The 16,119-nt window shown below is 43.8% G+C and overlaps 1 protein-coding gene across 15 annotated transcripts in view; it reads right to left on the bottom strand.

The window, feature by feature from the left end:
• LOC147433909 (uncharacterized) overlaps positions 1-14,988 on the bottom strand; it is a 166,603-nt gene extending 151,615 nt beyond the window's left edge. For 12 of the 15 annotated variants that reach the window (XR_015185325.1, XR_015185327.1, XR_015185326.1 and 9 more), the window contains exons 1-5: positions 14,393-14,988; positions 6,502-6,564; positions 6,250-6,332; positions 5,975-6,119; positions 5,464-5,892 (exon numbers count right to left, since the gene is read on the bottom strand). Coding sequence is in view for 12 of the 15 variants with exons in the window: in XM_086490523.1 (XP_086346649.1) it covers positions 5,464-5,892; positions 5,975-6,119; positions 6,250-6,332; positions 6,502-6,564; positions 14,393-14,761 (1,089 nt within the window). In the remaining 3 variants the exon portion in view is untranslated. Of the gene's footprint in view, positions 1-5,463; positions 5,893-5,974; positions 6,120-6,249; positions 6,333-6,501; positions 6,565-14,392 lie in introns of those variants that run through there. The other 3 variants (XM_086490524.1, XM_086490532.1, XM_086490534.1) reach the window with 2 other exon arrangements.
• Between the last annotated feature and the right edge of the window lie 1,131 nt (positions 14,989-16,119).

Here is a 16,119-nt window from a genome sequence, read left to right as displayed (position 1 = left end):
GCCAAAAAAACTGATTTTTTTTTACCTTCCGACCCCCGTCCCCGTTTTCTGACTTTTGCCGTCCCGTCCCCGTTCTCGACCCCAACCCGTCGTCCCATGTAACTATGCCTTACTCAGAATCCCCAAGAACCAAGGTCCTCACTTCTGGAGCTCACCCTCCAGACTCACGGCATGGCATCCCTATAGCTCTATTTTGACTCTATTCCCACAGTCCTCTTCCATAAAATCTTAGCAGCAACGCTACTATCCTCAATGTGAAATCCCTCCGCGGGAATCTCTACTCCCTAATCCCAACTCAAAAGTCTACCACTCTCAGATCTGTGGATCCACTCCCAAAACCTGCGGTGCAAAACCCTTGGGCAGATCTGGCTTTGTTCCCACAAAGCGCTTTTCTCCTGAGGAGGCTCGTGCCTTCCTCTACTCCTACTTCCCCATGCAGAGGAAGTGCACCTGCAAACAATAACTCATAGACCAAAACATGAAAAGCATCATCCATGAAGACTTGACAACTCGGAACACATCTCCGTTCTCGGCAAGCAACTCCCCAGAAGAGATCTCTATGCAAAGAATCCTCTCTCCCAAACCTACACACCGAAGAGGTGTGCTCTCGGGTTCCTTCTTGTGAATCAGACCCATCTACGACATTTATGGGCTGAAAACAGCGAAAAACAGCAGGTAGCCGCGATGGAAACCATCTCCGAAGGCACTTCTTCACTATGGAACTCATTTACATGGTCCTAGAGTCAATTGGTGCACTCAGGGCAGCCATAGGGGTTCTCGGCAACTTCCTTGCGGTGGCTGAAATCTGCAGCAGCAAGGTACAAGCTCTTGCACCTTGTTTTCTTGCTCCTCAACCTCCCAAAACTAGGGCGCGTTCTGCTTGCTTTCCTTTGCAAAAATAGGGCAGATCAAAGAGAGAGAGTGATTGGTTTGCTGTCCACGCCAAGAAGAGGGAAGGGAGAGTTCACCGATGCCAGAACAAGCAGCAGGTGGGGGCGCCTTGTTTTTCTGCTGGCCTTTTTTAACAATGGCTGCCCACTTATAAAGTGGACGGCTGGAAACTTTAAAAAGTTCTGAACCTGCCAAAAACTCATTAAAAACTTATAATCTCAAAACCATGTTCACACCATCACAACCCAAGCGTCCCTGGATGCAGACTCATGCACAAATACAATGCGAACATAAGACTCCTTTATGGGAAAGCAACTTGCTTTTTCAAAAAGCAATTGCATTTCCTCAAAGCTTACTCTCAAGCCATCTTCAATCAAGTGCTTGTCTCATTTCTTGTGCACAACTCTCCTAAGTTCGGAATACCTCCCGACTAAGGAATATTCCCTTTTCGATGCTCCCGTCACCCACCATGTGACGCTCCAAAAAAAACCCATCACTCACCAAACTTACGAAACAACTCCTTCGCGATGCTCTATGTCACCCATCCCATGACGTATCAGAGATGACCGTTCAGGATGGTCGAATACTTCTTCTAGATTCTCTCTGTCACTCACGTCGATGCTTGTCCGGTGCTGTGCCTAAGACTTTTGTAAAGCCTTCTTAGGTGTGCCTTGGCAAAGGAGTCTCCACATCCAACACAAAATAATGTCTAAAATACCTTCTCCTTGGTGCACAAAAGGAGCGGAACCTTTTGCCATCCTCGACAATCTCAATCAATGCCTTCCCCGTCAAAGTGTGGAACGGTGTTGTTGTAAGCAACCACCACCAACGGCAAATACCTCTCCCACTAAATCATAATTTGAAAGATATAGCACTTCAACAAGTTTAATACCATAGAGTTGGTAATATCTAATTGTCCATCAATCTCTAGACAAAACGACGACGAGAATTTAAGCATAGTGCCCCCATTCTAACATATTGCTCTTCCAAACGAATTGGTAAATCTAGGGTCTCTGTCTAAAACAATAAACTTAGGCATTCCATGCAACCGAAAAATATGTGAGACAAACAGCTTTGTTAAATGATCGTCCGTCACTATACTCTTCCTTGGTCGATCTAGAATCGGCAAAGGCTATGGCACTCCTGTCACTTTGTGTCTGTCATCCTTCAATTTCTGACATACCAAACAAATACACACAAACTCATCCACATCGTTCTTGAGCTACGGCCATTAGAAGTAATTCTCAACACTCTTAAAGTGTCGCAACAAAAGAAGAATGTGACACTCCGTCAACTTCTTCTACCTCAAACCACGTGTCACACACAAGATGGTCTTTTGCATCAAATACCCTTCCTTGATGAATACCCTGATATTGTCCCCCACTCTGCACCCTATCAAATATCTCACCAAAATTTGTGTCTGTAGCATACAGCTCATTGCATCAGATTTCCGATGATGCACTAATGTGACATTGGATATCTCTAGCTTGCAAGACACATCTACCACCACATTCTTCTTTCTCTTCAAGTACACTATTTGAATAAGAAATTGAGAGGATGTTCGCCCATCTCATGTGTGTTTCTGACAACTTGTTCCGGGACAAGAAATATTCCAAACTCTGATGATCCGGGTACACCCTAAGGTCTGCCCCGACCAAGTGATGCTTCCACTGGCTCAAAGCATGAATAACTGCTAAGAGCTCCTTTTCATAAATTTGTGTAACCCTCTCTAGTTTCGACAACATTCGACTCTCATAAGCGATAACATGGCCCTCTTGCATTAAGACAGCGCCCAAACTACTTCCACAAGCATCACAGTAAACCTCGAAAGATTTTTGCAAATCTGGTAAATTTAACAATGGCCCAATAGTCAAATTCTACTTGAGTCTCTCAAACACTGCAATCTAAAAAGGTCCCCAACTAAATGGTACCCCTTTCTAAGTCAAGGTATGCAACGACGAAGCAATCTCCGCAAATTGTCTGATAAACCGCCTAGAGTAAGCGTACAAGCCCAAAAAGCTTCACATCATGCACATTCCTCAATGTAGCAAATCACGAATAGCCGTCGATTTAGCTCGATCATGCTAACACCCTTGGACCAAACCATGTGTCCCAATAAGTGGATCTCTAGTAGAAAAAACTCGCTCATTTTCTCGTTGATCACCAATCTACGCTCTGTCAATGCCTTGAACACTTGCAACAAATGCTCTCTATGTTCTGCTTCGGATTTGGAGAAAACAATGATGTCATCGAAGAATGTGTCCACAACCTGTCTATGCTCTAGAAAGATCCTATCCATCATCCTGTTGACATTGCAAAGGAGCATTTGTGAGACCAAAAGGCATCACCACATATTCGTACAATCCAAAGAATATCATGAATGCAGTCTTGTATACATCTCAGGAGCAATTCTGATCTGATGATAGCCACTTTTAAGATCAATCCAGCTTAAACAAGTAAAAACCTCTAACATCATCCATCCTATGTATTGGAAACCTATTCTTGATGGTAATCTAAGAGCCTTGTCATCTATACATATTCTCCGAGATCGGTCTTTCTTTTGTAGGTAGTCCCTAGGCCACACATATAGCAACGTTGGACAAATATCTTTGTCAAATACCCCGACGAAAAATATAACCCTTATCCTAAAAATAATGGAAAAAGGCCAAAACAAGCCTAAGATCCCTATCCAACAAGTGTCCACGTGACCAATCCACAATCAAGGGCCAGTGCACGTGTGATGAGAAGCTTGTAAGGACGAGGAAAAGCATTGGGAAGGTCAACGTAACTCGAACCCCCCCCCCCCCCCCCCCCCCCCCAACAACACATGTTAAGAAGCTGCGGAGGAAAATGTCGGAATCCTAACAAATCTTAAGAAAGAGAAAAGCCCAAAGGAATTAGCGCTAAACACACAAAATGAAGACCCGTACAGCACCAATGTGATGATCACCAAGGCTGAGATGACACCGCTCAAGTCGCACAAGGAAGCTGATCACGTGGCTAACTACGGAACAAGTCGTAGAAAAGTTATAAAAGGAAGAGACCAAAAACAAGCGTCAAATAGCTTATCGATGACGATCACCACTGAGACAGACAAACCAATTGAAGCAGCTGCAGACGAAGCGAGATGGGGACCCCCCCAAAGAGGAACACTCTAACCAAAAGGAGAGAAATATGCCAAGGTGGTAAACCGGCAATAAGTCCAAGTCAAGAAGTCTTTAAAATAGGAGGAAGGAAGCTGTTTCGAAGAAGTATAAGCTACAAAATGATCTGCCCTTCCAAGTTGATACAATGTCACCAAATCAACCTATAGCCATGGACAATGATGACTATCTGCAATGGTTTCATGTTTTGTTATGTGGGCTGAATTTTTACAAGAGAAACTTGAGGAGCTTTAGGTGCTTCAAGGCTACAGGGCCCCTAGGAGAGAGGAGCTTGAGGTGATCACTGGATTAATATAAAACCACATGGACACAGTGGTGCCACACACATGGCAAGAAGACACGTGTAGTTAGGCGACCCTCAAACTGGCAAAGCATGCAAGGCAAGTGGACACTTGGCCACACATGCAAGGCAGGTGGGAACTTGTCTTGTGGATATAGAACAGCTTATCAATGTATGCTTCCACACACACATAAACATGCATTAACACAAAGGTCACCATATTGAGTTTCTATAATGGCTCTAGGGATGGAGGGCAAACTCAGCCTAAATGAAGCCTTGCGCTAAACAAAAAATTAACTGTAAAACGTAAAACAAGTAGCGAGTTGGTAGGGCATTCAAAGGAAAGGACAATGCGAGTTATAAAACTCAAAAGAAAGGATAATTGTAATTCTTAGACTCCTGATCCTCATGTATTAGACAATATAGCAATCAGTTTCACCACACATAGTAGCAACTAAATATTTCAAAATCCCCACTAACATGGCCAATAATCCATAGAAATATGGTCCCATACACACACCTGAGCATGTATTAATATGAAGGTTTATACATGGGTTTTTTCATAGCTCAAGTCATCATCTAGTCCTTGCAACTCCTTTCTAATATAGACTGTACAAAGTAGTGACCAAGCGTTAAATGCCGTGACTTGCAATATCGCTAGCAATGCCTACAGAGTAATCCTTTCTCTCTTTGGCGCCTAGGCATATGCAAATTACAACCTTCAATCACATTCCTTCTTGGCCATAGTCCTCCAATTCTAGACTCAAAAGCCTCTAACTGAACTACAAGAAATAGACCCAATTATACTTGCTAAAAACATTGACAGGAATGCCCCTATGCAATCCTGCAATGAAAAAGAGTAGATAGCAGTAAATTTTTCCTTAAAGATATGGGTTTATCCTTACTACACATCCCACCAGGATTATCCTCCGTACCAGGCAAAGTACATACTTTCTGTCCATTACAGCAAACAATATGTAGTAACAACTATACCTGGGTGCAGTAACCTCAACCAAACCTAGCCAAGTTTGAGTTTTTGAAGACTGATATACATGAGCTACAATGTGAAGCAGGAAAATTAAAGTGTGAAACAGAAAACGAGTGAGACCCATCACAGTAACGCCATACCCCATTGAGAGTAGATTTCTGGCCATGAGAAGCCTGATGCTCTGTTTTTTCCGAGCAATTATCTTCCGGTCTCGCATTTTTATCCAATTCTTTCTCCTGAACTTGATTATATAAGATACGACGGTCCTCTTTTGATTGGCATTCAACATCCAGCAAGAATATATCCTGTTCCATTTGAGCAGCACTTTCTGGAATTTTCTCATTAGCTTCTGCACATGGAGCCTTTGGTGCATGTTTAGCCCCACAGCTTCTTTCTCCTTCTGAGTAAGAAACGAGGTCTGTTTCTAGTCCTTTGAAGGCAGAAAAACGCTGCATGTATCTTTGACCCAAAGTTGGCCTGACTGTTCCTGCAGCTTTTGCTGGCAGCACCGTATCAACCAATAACTTCCATATGTGCGGAAACCCTGTTATAAATGTATGAGCTGTCTGCTAAAACGATCATATGTAATTTTAGTAAGACAAAGCTACTGGCTAAAAATACATGGAACATTCAATATCCATATATGATAACCTGAATGGTAAAACCATTTGAGATGGTTCTGAAGTCATCAATGGTGCCCACAAGGTTGATAACGTCTCCATCCTTAGTTAGCAATTTGCGTTCCTCAAGACGTTTGACTATAGTAGTTGTCTCAATTCTGTCTACTTCATTACATCTACAAATTTCAAGCTAGCCAAGAGATTAGAACTTGAAACGGTAGGATTTGACCATACATGCACATAAGAGAAACCCAACTTTAAATATCGTCTTTTGGTCATGAAACGCGCACAAAGAAAAATGAATACCTATTACTTAGGAAACCACCGACAGCAATGTCCAATGAATGTGAATCATCAAGTCTGATCAGATACCAGTTGTACAAAGTAATCTGCAATTCATGAAAGCCCCAGATTGATTTCATACAAATCAGACGTTGCCTCTTAAATAAGTAATACATAAGAAGATTCTGGATTGAATGAGCATTGTTCAATGCTTCTTGTGACCTAAGGCTTTCTATCACTATAAACTGTAAGTGGTAAAAAGGAGAACAAATTAACCTCATTTGGTAGAGCACTGTTTGGGTAGTAACTTTGTCCTTTTAATCCTATTCTTGCATTGCTCTGCAAACTCAAAAAACAGCACTATATGAAAATGTCCACTCAAATTTTTCCCAGTTTTTGAAATAGCTAATAGACAACCAATTTCTATTTAAGATCCGTTAGAATCTACACAAATCAACATCCAAATCAGCTTAGACTACCCATGTGGCATGAATGATCGGAACAAGCATCATGATAAGCTAGTGAAGCACAAAATAATGCTTAAACATATTAGAGCGGACTGTCAGCAAACGATGTGGTAGCGGGGGGGGGGGGGGGGGGGGGGGGGGGGCAGAGAGAGAGAGAGAGAGAGAGAGAGAGAGAGAAGAAGAAGAGTATTTTAACATCGTAGGAAACTATCCCAAGAGACCTTAAATATCTATCCAACGAGGAGGGAGAGAGAGAGAGAGAGAGAGTAGCGCGGATAGTGTGTCGTGCTCTCTACGGTGGGTGCTCCTCAATGCAATGTGCGTGACATATCACTCAAAACACAATGAAACAACGGAAAGAATGGATAACAATTGATCAACAGAGAGACACAGCAATAGACCAGAACATATGGACTCGACAATCTTAAAGAACCGATACAGACTCTGGCGTGGCAGCACACTCAGCTCCAACCCAAAACTCACGGGTACAATGGGGGTGTCGAGGCTCAGATGTGCAGGGATGGTGCAGACGTGCTGTGTATATAGACTCGCTACTCTAAACAACGACACTGGACCATATAACAAGGACCCAACAGCTACTACTCATATGTACAACCATAAAGAGCCACCAACGGCTCATAAATGTCAACCATCTAAGTCTGCGGTGGTGGTGACCTAGCCACGATGTCCACTAGACCACCGTCCATATTCTTGCCACATGTCACTGTCCAGCCCAGAAAGTCTGTCCAATGTGAACCAGACCAAACCCACTGTACTACTGTGTCCTGTGAAAGTGACACTGTAGCCCTGCTACAGGTTGCCCGCCAAAAAACCACTCGCCGTCTCGGTGAGAGAACAACTGAATCTGCTAAAAGACTGAACTACAAATAAAAGATGACCACTGTACTACCATGGTGAGACTGTCATCCTGTCATCCCAGAGAAAGAGTTGTCACCAACGTGTGACTACTATCTATCCTTTTTGTTGATTTCTTTCTTATTATTTATTTACTTTCACTTTTTGGAAACACCCCTCGGGAAATCTAACTGCCCTGCATTGCATAGCTAGTGTGGAACTGTCCAGAGGGAGTCCAGGCCTAAGGGCAAGAGACCACTAAGGTTGGACGAAGACTATGGTTAGCCAAAGTGGGGTCATTGACTAGCCAAAGTGGAATCCTTTGCTACAGAGGCTACATTTCAGTTATGGGTGTGGCTGTAGTGTACAAAGGGGGTCGGATGACCTAGAAAGATACAATGGCAGCATCTCCTTGGGACCTGAAAATGTGTTTGCGTCATTACCTCCGGAATGACAAGGGGAACATTTTCTTACTCTGCCGTGAAGTCAACTGGGCAACCGGTTGGGAGATTTTTAGGCGGCAACCCCGAAACGGGAAAATGCTTGTAAATGTGCCAAGTGGCACCTTCTGGTGCACTTTCCTCATGCAACAAGAAGTGGCGCTGAATTTAGGAGGAGGAGGGCTCATTTTCAGATTTTGTCACAGGTTAAGAGCTATGGAATGCTTGCTTTCCCTCCTATGTACAGTGCGGCGCGAGGAGTGATGCCCTGCACGCTACGCACTGCCCTCTCTCCCCCCTATGGCAGTATGTTATGCCCCTCTAGTGGGCTTTTCAATTGACCAATGTACAGTTGTGTGAGTTCATGCGCGATTGCCGAGGCAAGAGCCTCTTGCACAGGTACTAGATTAGCTAGCAGCTAATCCCCCCGCAGGTACAGGTGAATTCGAGAGGTTTCACGCCAGAAATCTCGTCCGATTCAAAGGGCAAGTAGGCCTACAGGTGCGGGAGCTCGAGGACTTGCTACGGATGCGACCGGCACGCGAAAAGGAGCCCGAAACAGTAAATTACAGCCTGCTGTGTATTTTTGCAGGTTTAGGGTTTTGGCCCTAAACGGTCCCTAATACCCCCAGGAGGATCGGGGACGCAAGGGGACCGCTGTACAGGTGATCTGGCGCATTTTCGGGGCTGAAAACAGAGAATTCAGCATGCTGCAGATTCTCGCCAGGTTTTGCAAAGTGCCCGTATGCGTCGGGAAAGTCAGTCAATGCGTGGCAATACGGACTGTGAAGGGTCCTAGTACAGTTATGCTGCCGAAATCGGGCTGGAACAATTGAAATTCAGCCAAGTTTGTGCGGAGCAGCTTGTAGGGAACCACAGCGTTTATTCCCTCTTTTGAACAATAAAGAAATACTGAAAGGGGCGCCTAAGTTAGGGGCCAATCTGGTGTCGGTCTACTCATACAGGTGCAATCTAGCAGCCTGTATCCCTCTCCCCTTTGTTGTGCCTTGAAAGTACAGGTAAAGTGGATGACAAATTAAATGGGTGAAAACAAATAAGGTTTAAGTTTAAAGTCTACCGCCCTTTTTGGATTGAACAGGCCGGTTTCATGGTTCCATTGCCGAGATTAAATCACTTTTTCCCATAGAAGTGAGCCTTGGCCAGTTTGGGCTTAAAGACACAGGGGATCATAGACCAGACACAGGGAATTGCAATTATGGCTGACAAACCAAACGATGTGACTGAAGAGGTTTCCTCTTCACAGGGTCAACAGACACATGAAGTGGGTGAGTCCTCAAGACCACCACAGACGGATGATGATATATTCAAGACCCAGTTGGCTACTGCTGTGGCTATGTTCACATAAGTAATGCAGAACCCAAGGTTTTTAGCCTTTCTACAACCTCCTGTTCCGTCTCAGCAAGTTGGGTCACTGGATCATATTCAAAAGCCTGTTAAGGCTCGAGCACAGGTGATTCATACCGCACAGTCAATGGAAACACTTGTACACTTGACAGAGAACATGCAATCTCCACAACCTGTGCCTAAGGTGCAAGAACAGGTGGCTGAGATGCCAATCTTTCAAGCTGTACCAGTTCAGCCAGCCACCTTTCAGCAACCTATAGCTGGTTCTAATGGGCAGGCAAGCAACCTACAGGCTATGCAACAAGTCTTCCCACCACCTTCAGTACACCCTCGCTATTTTGGAGGTGGATCGGTATTCCAGAGCATGGCTGGTCATGCACCTGGAAATCAGTTTTACACGCTAGGAACAATGTTCGGGGGTGCTCAAACGATGATGCCTAACCCCATGTATGGTGTCACAGGCATGCTACCAGGGTTTCAAAGCACTCAGGGCCAATTTGGGATACCACAGGCAAATTTTGGTATGGCTGGAATTACAAATCAGCAACCAAATATAGCATTTCCACGTCAAATTAATTGCGGTCAGGGAACACAAATGAACCCTAACAGTGTTCCCATGTTTCAGTCACTTCAATATGACAATTTAACGCCACTGGAGAGGCCAACTCCGTACAAAGAAGGTGGCAAAGGTGTTACTTTCACGACCTTTACAGGGTTTGATGACAGGAAGAAGGCTCTCTCATTCCTCCAGCAGTTTGACAAGGCCTATGCAGGGGGAAACTTTACAGAGGCTTCAAAGGTCCGCAAGGCAGCCACTTTCTTGACAGGGAATGCGGGACAATGGTGGACAACTTTATTGCTCCAAGGGCAAGCTCCGTCCACATGGATTTATTTCAAGCAGATTTTTGTAGCAGCATGGTTATCTGATGATTTCGAAGCAGATGTCATGATAGAATGGCACCAGCTTAATGCTGCCACTTGCAAGAATCTGGGTGATTAAAATCGGAAGTTTTGGAAAGCTCTATTTCCACTAACTTCCTATATGTTTGTGCCATTGACAGAACAGATTGAAAAATACTGTTGTGGCCTACCCAAAGGATTGAGAAAATACTGCACGAAGAACAAAGTCACTACTTTGACGCAGCTCATCGAGGTAGCAAACATTGGCAATGGTTTGCTCAAGGGAGAAGATTGTGAATTCAATACTGGCGTCAAGGAAGGATCAGCCAAGAAAAATTCAGCGAAGAAGTATGTTCCCAAGGAGGCTCCGAAAGGGACTCACGAGCCAGCCAACGTAGGGAAAGACAAAGCTACGGCTGAATCAGAAAAGGGACCAGCGAAGAAATGGAAAAGACGTTTTCCTCGCAAGTCGGAAGAGCAAAAGAAGGTCCTGAGGTCAGAGAACAAATGCTTTATCTGTGAGCAGCCTGGCCATATTGCTTACAACTGTCCTACAAAGAAAAGGCCAGCTGATTCTGAAGACAAGGAGGACAGGAAAGGAAAGAAACCCATGGCTGGTCTAGTGCCAGATATGGTGGGCGACAAGCCAAATTCAAATGCAAGTGAGCTTTGCAGAGCATGGGGAAAGGTCAGGGATCAAACAGTGCTTATCTTCTTTGATCCAGGTGCCAAAGCCGACTTCATTTCCCCAGAATTGGCTTCAAAGTTGGGAATCAAACCTGAAGAGATGGGGTATACAGCAGAGGCAGGTTTGGCATGTCCTGGCCATACAGAGGCTGTGACACCCATCATTGGAAAGTTGCGTCTATATATCCACTCCTATGTAGATATGTGCGTGATAAGTTTTGCTTTGGAGGGAAAGCGCGACGAATAACGAAGGCCAAGAAAAATACAGGTTGCGTTGTTATTTGACGAACTAGGGCGGACGAATCTGGTAGGGGAGGTGGTAGGGCGAGGTGGCGTGGGGACTAGTTGGGGATGGGGAGGGACGAGTTGGGAGGGGCAGGGCGAATTGGTGAGGGAAAGGACGAGTTGGGGAGAGGGGGGGACGAGTTTGGAGAGGGGGAAAGGGGTGAGTTGACAGAGGGGGGCCGAATTGGGGAGATTGGGGAAGGGGCGAATTGGGAGAGAGAGGGAGGGGGACGAGTTGGGAGAAGGGGGGGGGGGGGGGGGGGGCGCGAGTTGGGAGAGAGAGGGAGGAGGACGAGTTGGGAGGGGGGGGCGGGGGGCGGGGGATTTTGGGGGAGAGGGGGAGGGGACGAATTTGGAGAGAAGGGGGGCGAGTTTGGCATAAAATATGGGACAGGGGCAAATTGGGGAAGAGGGGAGACAAGTTGGGGAGAGGGGAAGGGGGCGAGTTGCGAGAGAGGGGAAAGAGGCCAATTGGGAGAGAGTGGGAGTTGGCGAGTTGGGAGAGGGAGGGGGGATGAATTTGGAGAGAGGGGGAGGAGACGAGTTGGGAGAGGGAGGGGGGACGAATTTGGAGAGAGGGGGAGGGGACGAATTTGGAGAGAAGGGGGCGAGTTTGGGATAAGAGAGGGGCAAGGGCACTTGGTATGGGTGAGGGCAATAGAGAGGGCCACGTTTAGCAAAGAGGGGCGAGGGCAGTTAGGCTTAGGAGGGAGTAAAGGGGGGTTAGTATGGAGGTAGATTAAGAAACTATAGACAGACAATTTAAAGACGCGTGGGGACATAGAAAACCTCCCAATGACCCAAGTGTGTTACACTAGAAGAAAAAGAAGATGAAGAGAGTACTGAAAGAAGTAGAAGATGAAGAGAGTTTTAACTTCAAAGAAACTATCACAAGAGGCTTACGATCGAGCCGAGGAGTTCAACTAAAGGGACCCAGTAAGAGCATCAAGTAACACTCATGATAGAAAGCGTGACCATCCAGGTGGTTTACACTTACAGAAAGAATGATTGGATTTCAAGAAGTTCAAGGCGAGACAAGTACCCACTTACACAGTGTAGAGAAAGGATACCTTAGGAGGAAACGTGGAGACTCCTACAAGCATAGCAGAGACTGAGAGTGTTGCAAAGACATTTACAGAGGGAAGGTAATGTAATGGAAAGAAGAGAGATGGGAGAGTCACGAACCTACCAGGCATAACCATTACAGGTGGTGAAACGGCTGCAGATTGTTTACTCACAAGGATAATAGCACTTGATTCTGGAGCCATTTACCAGCAGCAAGCGAACACCGTCCAAAGTTACTAGCTGGATCGCTCCTTGTGGTAAAATTTCATGTACCATGAATGGACCTTGCCAAGCTGGGACCAACTTCTTTGCTTTTTTTTTATATCTAGCTTGATACAGTAGCACCAATGATCCTTGCATAATTTTTGGCTTCCTAAGATGGCGATCATGCACGCCTTACGACAAAGCTGCTCTACTTCAAGAGCCTGAGAAACCAAATGGCAACTTTCTTCCAATAGGGCAAGACGCGATACAGAGGCAGACCCCAAACCCCCATTGGCACGGAGACTGCCTACCCGTGGAGTTGACAAAGATGAGGGTGAGGAGGCAGCTGACATCACCAAGAAACTGCAAGACGATGGCACTAGGTGTGCAACACAGTGCTGCATCGTTGTTGGCAGGGAGCTTTTATCTAGAATAGAGAGCAGACCACTTGCTGGAGGTGGCTCCTCAAAATCATAGCTGGAGAGAGAACTTTTGGGAGACAACGTAAGAGACTTTGAAACCAGCATCCAGGTGAAAACCGGCTGAAGAACCTTGGAGAGGGAGCAGAGGTACGGGCAGATAGCCAACCCCGAACAAACCAGCAACCGACAAACAACAGTGACCCAAGCCCAAACAAACAACCCAAGCCGATGAAAAGAGAAGAAAAAAAACAAAACAAACAAGAGCAACAAAAACAAAAAGGCAGACAAAACGACCTCGGAGGGCAAGCTTTCACACACACACACACACACACACACACACACACACACACACGAAATCAGGCCCTAAGAGCAAGCTTCCATGCATGCACACTCACACCCACACACACATCCAAAAGCAAGCCAACAAAGGGACACACAAGCTGGCACCCACATAAACGCAAAAGCAAAAAACAAACAAGAACCAAGGAAAGAGGAAAAACAAGAAAAAGGGAAACAGATCGTCTCTATGTTCATCTCCTCTATCTGATCTCCTCTCTTCAATCCTTTGTCTCTGTAAAGTTTGCTCATGTATTCGCTCTTCAAATTAAAGTACATAGAACTAATTCTCTCTCTACAATCTAAAAACTATTTCTCTCCCTCTTATTTTTCATATCTGAAAAGCATTTGCCTTTTGCTTTTTGCTTCTTTCCCGGTAAAGCACTTCCTTTTGTTTTTCTCCAAAAAGCATCTCTTTTCTCTTTCCTCCAAAAAGCATTTGTAGGATTCAAACCATTGCAAACAAAGAAACTCGTATCCTTAGGCAGACCAATTTTCGGTATGCTAGCTGGCATTTCTCGTATGCTAGCTACCATATCCTGTATTATAACTATCATATTGGGTATGCTAGCCAGCATATCCTGCATGCTAACCATCACATCAGAGCACCTCGGGTATGCTAGCTTGCATATTGGGTATGCTTGCTAGAAAATTATGTGAACAAGCATAGACTTTTGTGTTATGGCTATATGCTAATGATGATAGAAATTGCATCACGAGATATGAAGTACTCAAAAAAAAGGGTTTATGATAAGTATCATAAATGTATGTGAGTCCTCTGATGCAAGACATACAATCAATCTTGGCTTTTTCTTTTAAGATTTTTCAGATTACTGGCAACAACCAAAAAAAACATCATCTTAGTGTAACCATATGTTCAACCATTCTCTCATTACCGTTGACCAAAATCAACCAAACTATTGACCCTAAAAAGGCCATAGTCAATGGTGAATCTAGAGCCACTTTACAATTAGAAAGGTGATGTAGCATGAAAGATAGAAATTTGAAGTCAGCAAAGTAGACTGTATCTTGTCAATTTGTGAGAAGGACTCCAAGAAGACAAAAAGTAGTTTGAAAGCTAACATAACAGGTCTGGTTAAAGATGAAAAAAAAAATCATAAGGAGAGAAGGCTGAATCTACCTCATGAAGCATTGGGGATCCACATCTGCAAGGGCTGTGATTAGCATATTGTGAAGACAAGCAGTTGCCTGCTGCAGTGCTTTCGGTTTCAAAAAGGTAAGGATTGTGGTGGCGGGCTCCTTCAATGTGCTCCACGAAGGAATGTGGAGAACAATGATGAGATTTTAGGAGGGACCTATACAAGGGCTCACCGTGCCTGCCATGGTGCTTTGAAGGCTGGCAGCAACTTGTAGAGCTGGCGTTCCAAACGGCACTCTGTTCAAAGCTATTTACTTCATGCAAATACCTTCTTTGCTCAAAGTTAGGAGAGAAACTATCTGAGTGATCCGGATAGGTAGGGTTGAAATGTGCATGTTCCTTCTGATTCATTGCATTTAGGGTAGGGAAAGGGGTGCAAATGCGTTGAATATCTCGACCACAGGAACCGTTTGCATGAGTTAAAACCCCTGTTTCTTCGTGAGAAGGACAGAATCTTTTAGCGAGGCCGCTACGCGATGCTCTACAAGCCTGCGTTTGGGCAAGGGCTGCCTGGGCGCTGGAGAGTATCTTTGCTGCCTCTGCTACTACTGTTGCTCTTCCTCTGCCCGCCAAGTCTTAACACTAGTTTGGTACCTAAACAGGACAAAGTGTCTTTTTTTAACAAATTTAAATTAAATGTTATTTACATTAAACGGTTTATTTAAGAAAAAAAATTTGATATGCTTAAATATGTTAGTTAAAGGGTCTTTTAAAAATATAACCCTGCATTTCAAAATCTATCATGATCAAGAACTATACTCATCAAGTTGATCCTTGAAAGACTGCGATTGACGTTTTGAAGAAATCGTCTTTTTAAGCTATAAAAAAAAATGAAACGATTTTGTGGAAAATTTAAGGTGACTCTTTCGCACTTTTGTTATAAATAATTGAAAGTTTCATGAGCATAAAAATTGACTATGGAATATAAAATAATGAAAAGTTCCATGTGTTGGATATGGTCATTTCAAGCATATCGTTGTATACAAAGAAAAATATGTTTCTGATGTATTTGTGAGTTTTAGAAAGTAATACATTGCTTCTCCTTTCCATTGAGCACTCAAGGTGGCAAGGAGAAGGGCTTTGGTAGGCAAAAATTATTAGATCATTTATAAATATTCAAAACTGCATAAGATAAAAATTTCATTTTCATTCTTGACGTATAAGCATTCAAAACCTCAAATAATATCGAACTTTCCATGTACATCAACTAAATGTATCAAAGTAAATGGTACATACACAATTGGGGTGCCTAAAACCTTGGTTTCAATGTTATTATGAAGAACTCAAGATTTTCAAGAGTTTTTGTACGATAAAAATTTCAAAATAGAGTTCAAGAAACGAAATTTAATTGAGTTAGGGAGCCAAAAAAATATGTAGTTTCTTGGCTTAAGTATATAAAATCATTTGTAGTTGTCAAATTGCAATAGAATAGTACCAATTCCATGAGAGGACCTTTGGAAGACCAAAATTATGCTCTTATTCAGTACGTGCTCAAGTATGAAATTATGTCTATAACTTGCAAGTGACTTGAAAACTTATCTTTGAAGTGTATTCTATTGTTTTGTAATTCTAAGTGCTAACACTTGGCTTTTATAAACGTAAAAAGGGCCATCTCTATAAAAAGATATAATAATTTTATGATTTTTTTGGCAAAACAGCTTGAAATTTTACTAAAATTTATATCTTAAAACTTACCAGAATTCTCTCCA

The sequence above is a fragment of the Adiantum capillus-veneris genome, chromosome 19 (genome assembly GCF_014529385.1).
Source record: "Adiantum capillus-veneris isolate H3 chromosome 19, ASM1452938v2, whole genome shotgun sequence".
Lineage (NCBI taxonomy): Eukaryota > Viridiplantae > Streptophyta > Polypodiopsida > Polypodiales > Pteridaceae > Adiantum > Adiantum capillus-veneris.
Note: the sequence above shows the minus strand (reverse complement) of the source record. Positions and strands in the feature narration are given on the sequence as shown.